The following is a 6,000-nucleotide window of genomic DNA, read 5'->3' on the forward strand; positions in this document are numbered from 1 at the left end:
TTTCATAACCCCCTTTCTACGGCGCAAGTAACGACGCCGATCCGCGTCATTAAATGACTTCTATGACGCAAATCAGACGTCATAGAAGGGTTTTTGTGTTGTAGTGAAAGTGAACTGTACATATTGGATCCCACTTTATGTTTATAATAAAATATCATTTCTAGTCTCTCACCTACTTTTTATAATATATAATAGTAATAAATGTAAAAGATAAAGTAAATAATATAATAATAGTTTATACACTTGCATTGTCTAGTCCCTTGAGTGATCAACTTTTTTTATGGGATGAATGTTTAGGCAATATGCCACCTAATTGTTAGAGCATCCACAATGGGCTCCCTAAATCACCTCCTTAGACAAATTTTAGGGAGAAATCGTAAAAATGCAACTCCAACCACGCTCCCTATCCACCTCCTAAAATATGGAGTCTTCTAGGAGCTCCTAAATCTGAGGAGAGATAAAGGACTTCTAGTGGCTCCCTATAATTTAATGCTGCTTTATTTAATCAATATTTCAAACTTTTATTTAATGCTAACTATTTTTTATTTTATTTTTTAATAGAGATGAACCAATCAAAAAAGAGTTATAATATTTATGACTCTCCAAATTAGGGAGTATGGTTGGAGTTGAAATTTTTTAAAGAGCTCCTAAAATAGCTTTCTTATATTCTTAGCCAAATTTTAACTAAAAAATAGAGAACATCATTGTGAATGCTCTTATAATACAATTTTATTGCATACTCCCTTAGAGATGCTGAACCTGCTTTAAATATAAGGAATATCCAATCAAATCCGATATTAGTGAATGCATAAAGTCCTTAAGAAAGGACATTAAGAAAGAGTCATTAAGAATGGACAACAACTGTCGCCACCAGTTGGCTTTGTTTATCTTAAAACGAGCGAAAAACCTCTGCCTGCCCCCTTGACTCACTCGATATTAGTGCATCCTTTTAGAAAAAAGGTATCTTGATTTCACGTGCTTGCTTTTTAAGTGCATGTATTCAAAGACACAAATAATGATTTGATTTGCTTGACTCAACTTTTTAAGTCAATGGACGGATGATCCTTTCATTTGGTCATTCACAAGCTGCTTGTTTATACAATCCATCAAGGCAGATTACATGTTCACAACACCTCATCCATGGCACTTGTGAGAGCAGCCGATTCACAAACCTCCTCTGTTTCCAGTACTTCTCGATATTGTCGTTATCACGTGTTCCTGAGTTTGAGGCCAAGACACTCGCAAGGCTTTCACTGACCACCTCTACACGGCCCTTGTCAACGCCGGATTTCGCACTTTCCGAGACGACGATGAAGTCGAGAGAGGAGAAGGTATCAAGCCTGAACTGCAGAAAGCAATCAAACACTCACGAACTTCTGTTATTGTGTTCTCAAAAAACTACGCGTCGTCCAGATGGTGCCTTGACGAGCTCGTCATGATCCTTGAACGCAAGAGGATCTCAGCTGACCATGTCGTTTTACCTGTCTTCTACGACGCGGATCCATCCGACTTGCGGAAGCAGACAGGAAGTCTTGCAAAGGCATTTGCTAGACACCAAAAAACCCAACCGTCGAACAAAGTGAAGGAATGGAGGAAGGCACTTAAAGAGGTTGCAGATCTGGCAGGGATGGTCTTACAAAATCAAGCTGATGGGTAATCTCTTTCCTACCACTTCTTTTATTTACAATCTTTGTCTTTTTTTCGCAAACTCACTCCTAAAACTAAATATAATCCCTTCCGACGATTATTAATGTTTTTAGGGTGTGTTAATTATAATATTTCTGAAATTTCCAATAAATATTTTTAGGATAGATAACTAAAATTAGAAAAATGGAAGCTCAAAATTTGAACATAGAAGGTACAAAATTGATTATAAAAAAATGTGTACATTCGTGGATTTTAGTTACGAAGCACCACAAAATATGCATGAAGCATCAAGATCAAATCCAAAGAAAGTTTTGATGCCTAATCCACCTGAAGATCAAATCCATAAGAATGTTTTTCAGAAACCCCAAGCTCATTTTAAGCAAATCAAACAAATCTGAAAGTTGGTTTTTTCAAATGAGAAGATGTGCAAAAATTGATGGAAAAATCAACTTAGTTGACGGATTGTGCTATTGCAAGGATGTTTGAATTCATTTTTCATTTGGATTGCAACTTTTCAGACTCGAGTCAAAGTTCATCAACAAGATTGTTCAAGTGATAGGAGAAAAACTAAGGCGTAGACCCCTAAGTGTTCCCCACATCATGATCGGAATGCATTTTCAAATCAACGAACTGAATTTATGGTTACAAGATGGATCAGATGATGTTGGCATACTTGTAATTTATGGCATGAGTGGAATAGGGAAGACAACCATTGCAAAGTTTGTTTATAATTCAAACTATGGAAGGTTTGAAGGAAGGAGCTTCCTTGAAAACATAAAAAAAGTTTCGCAGCAACCCAATGGCTTAGTTCAATTACAAACACAGCTTCTTTCTGATATTTTGAATAGGAGAAAAATGAAAATAAGCAGTGTTAGTGAAGGATTAACTGAGATTGAAGATGCAATAAGCTCTAAGAAGGTTCTCCTTGTTCTTGATGATGTGGATCATATGGATCAATTAGATGCTGTATTTCGGATGAAAGATCAGTTTTATCCAGGAAGTAAAATCATAATAACAACTAGGCATGCAAGATTGTTAAGGGCTCATCAAGTTACTAAGATGCATAAAGTTGAAACTTTGGATGACAAGGAATCATTGGAGCTTTTTAGTTGGCACGCTTTTGGTCAAGACCATCCCATTGAAGGTTACGTAGAATATTCGCAAAAAATAGTGGATCATTGCGGAGGACTTCCATTAGCTCTTAAAGTTTTAGGTTCTTCTATGTACTTGGGGGATAGTATAGATGTATGGAAAAGTGCATTGGAGAAGTTAGAAGCTATTCCAAATCTTGAAATAATAAATAAACTAAGAGTAAGCTATGACTCTTTGCAAGATGACCATGACCGAAAATTATTCCTCCACATTGCTTGTTTCTTTATCGGAAAGGACAAAGATTACATTGTTAAAATACTAGATGGATGTGATTTCTATACAATTGTTGGCATTCAAAATCTCATCGATAGATGTTTGGTGACTATTGATGAATTTGACAAGGTGCATATGCACGACCTGATTCATGGAATGGGAAGAGAAATTGTTTGCCAAGAATCAAATGAACCTTGGAAGCGTAGTAGAGTATGGCATCATAAGGACTCTTTCAAAATCTTGATGGAAAAGAAAGTAAGAAATATGCGTTCTTTGTACACATATATGTTTTTCTTCTTGTAAATATTTTCCAAATGTTTTTCTCCTTTCATTTGTAGGGCACGGAAACGATTGAAGGTCTTGTCCTTGACATGCACATGTGCCCTACTATAAACTCAAATGAGAAAGTCTTGGAAACCAATGCATTTTCAAGTATGTGGGAACTAAAACTACTCCATCTTAGTCACGTACAACTTAACGGATCTTATGCAAAATTTTGTAAAAGACTAAGATGGTTGTGTTGGACTAAGTTTCCTTTGGATTCTATACCCGTTGATTTTCCTTTGGAAAGCATTATTATTCTTGAAATGCAATACAGCGGTCTGAGACAAGTATTCAAGGGAACAAAAGTATGTTACTCTGTACTCTTTTCAATTTCTTTTTCATTTTAATTAGGGTTTTAGTTTGATAACAAATTATTTATCTATAACAATTAATTCTCAACATTGATTTTTTCCTTTGTACATTTTTTCCCCTCTACAGTGTCTTTGGTCCTTGAAGATCCTTGATCTCAGCCATTCTCATTCCCTTACAGAAACAGTTGACTTCTCATATTGCCCAAATCTAGAGAAATTGGTTCTAGTAGACTGCACGAGCCTAATTTATGTCCATGGATCCATTGGAAACCTAGAGAGACTTATTTACTTGAATATGAAAGATTGCAAAAACCTTAGGATGCTTCCCAGGAACATTTGTATGCTAAAATCACTTGAAACATTTATTATATCCGGTTGCTCAAATCTTAATAGGTTATCAATTGAGATGTTGAGGAACATGGACTCGTTAAAAGTGCTTGAGACAGATGGAATTCCGATAAGTGAATTATGGCTAGAAAGAAGTTCAAGTATCTTGGGTTCTTTACCATGCTCTTTAGTAGAATTAAGTCTTTGGGGGTGCAATCTTTCGGATGATGCCTTTCCTATGGATTTTAGTCATTTGTCCTTGTTGCATAGACTAAATCTAGGTAATAATCCATTTGGTAGCCTACCAAATTGTATCAAAGGATTAACAAGGCTCCATGAACTCTCTTTTTCCATGTGTACAAGTCTCAAATCGCTTCTGGGGTTACCAAAACTAAACGAATTGAATATCAACCATTGCATATCATTGGAGAAAATAACGTATCAATCCTCTTCATTGTTTTGGCATGATTACGCATGCCGTGATACCGACAGCCTAGTTGAGTGGGAGTACAAGTTCAAGTTACAACCCATTGGTAGAGTTGATGCAGAAATGATCAACCTCTTGGGATTGTGCAACTTGTTGGAATCAATGGCACCCATTCAGATGTGTACACCACACTTACGAAATGATGTTCCAATTCCCGTTCAGGTGTGCACTCTCTCTCTCTCTCTCTCTCTCTCTCTCTCTCTCTCTCATATGATCACAGGAAAGAGTTGACTAATATTGCCAGTTCTATTGCATATATATAGGGACTGTACGAACATGGTATATTCAGCACATTTTTTGGTGGGAATAAGGTTCCAGGCCAATTCAGCCATAAAAGCAGGGGGTCCTCAATATCTTTTACTGTGCCATTACTTGATAATCACAGAACTCGAGGCTTGATTGTCTTTGTTGTCTATGTGAATGCTGTCTGTGATTCTCGTATTTTCAACCTCCATGGTACGCTACTAATAAGAGTCAAAAATAAGAGCAAAGGTCTGAGGAGGGCGTATTACCCATCACACTACGGTATTCCAGGTGAAGGAGAAGACATGATATGGTTAAGCCACTGGAATTTGGATGATCAGTTGCAAGGTGGCGATGAAGTGGTTGTTTCTGTAATTATGAAATCATGGTTTCTGGTAAAGGAGTTGGGCATCCGACTTGTGCAGGTGCAACAAGAAGAGAATCATAATATGATTTCCACAGATTCTTCTTATGATCATCAAATATGGTATAATATGAGCCCTGGGGACTCTGATGAAGAAGATACGATAGGTGTGAAGTTTTATTGACGCAATTTCATAATTTTACTCCAACTATATCCAAATATAAAATAAATAAAAATAATAAATGAATCTATATTTTGTTAGTCCCTATTCCTCTCTAATTTGTTTGGATTTTCACTTGTCTTGTATATATGTTTTCCTGAGGAGGTTTTCTCTGGTTTTGTATGTTTACCAGACGAAGAAGAAGAGCAACAGGATGATATCACAGTTGCAACCACTACAGGCAGCAATAACTCCGGCGGCCTCTGTGGCTGGAAGGTGCTCGCAGCTTGTTTCTGTTGTCCTGTTGGTAGGAAAATGTAGCTATATATCTTCTCTCTCAGGCGGAAAGAAGCGACCGTCCACAAGCCCTGGATGAATTTCTTGTACATCTCAGCAGCAGACTATTTCTTTTTGCATACATCTTCTTCGGAGATATTTTTATTGACCCCATTTGTTCTGGGGGATTATTTTTATTGACCCCATTTGTTCAGTTTTAACATATCTTTGGGCTGGAAAACTGAAGTGGCCCAACCAGATTGTGAGATTAGCATCTGCATCTGCTCTGTTGATATATTTTGTGTTTTTTTTTTTAATTGTGAAAATGATGGGGATATAATATGCAAACTGTTGTAAAGGTTTTTGAGTGGAGCCTGATAGAGTATATCCACGTGTCACTCTAATTAGTTAGTCTGTTAGAATGTGGTTAGGTTGACAAGTAGTGGCAATAACAGGAAAATCAGAATCATTAAATAATAGGCTGGCAAAAACAGGA

General features: G+C 36.8%; 1 protein-coding gene across 1 annotated transcript; it reads left to right on the top strand.

Annotated features, from left to right (window-relative positions):
• Nucleotides 1-1,067: 1,067 nt before the first annotated feature.
• LOC103331591 (disease resistance protein RUN1-like) lies at nt 1,068-5,799 on the top strand. The gene is made up of 6 exons (XM_089051848.1): nt 1,068-1,653; nt 2,166-3,267; nt 3,351-3,641; nt 3,775-4,623; nt 4,725-5,235; nt 5,422-5,799. The coding sequence occupies exons 1-6, from the start codon at nt 1,436-1,438 to the stop codon at nt 5,547-5,549; spliced, it is 3,099 nt and encodes a 1,032-aa protein (XP_088907974.1). The 5' UTR covers nt 1,068-1,435; the 3' UTR covers nt 5,550-5,799.
• The last annotated feature ends 201 nt before the right edge of the window (nt 5,800-6,000 follow it).

Source organism: Prunus mume, linkage group LG5 (assembly GCF_029339155.1).
Source record: "Prunus mume cultivar Tortuosa linkage group LG5, ASM2933915v1, whole genome shotgun sequence".
NCBI classification, from domain to species: Eukaryota; Viridiplantae; Streptophyta; class Magnoliopsida; order Rosales; family Rosaceae; genus Prunus; species Prunus mume.

Coding starts and splice junctions, on each gene's coding strand:
- LOC103331591 (XM_089051848.1), top strand. CDS start 1,436: ATGATCCTTGAACGCAAGAGGATCTCAGCTGACCATGTCGTTTTACCT. Junction 1,654..2,165: donor TTACAAAATCAAGCTGATGG/GTAATCTCTTTC, acceptor GCAACTTTTCAG/ACTCGAGTCAAAGTTCATCA. Junction 5,236..5,421: donor TGATGAAGAAGATACGATAG/GTGTGAAGTTTT, acceptor TATGTTTACCAG/ACGAAGAAGAAGAGCAACAG.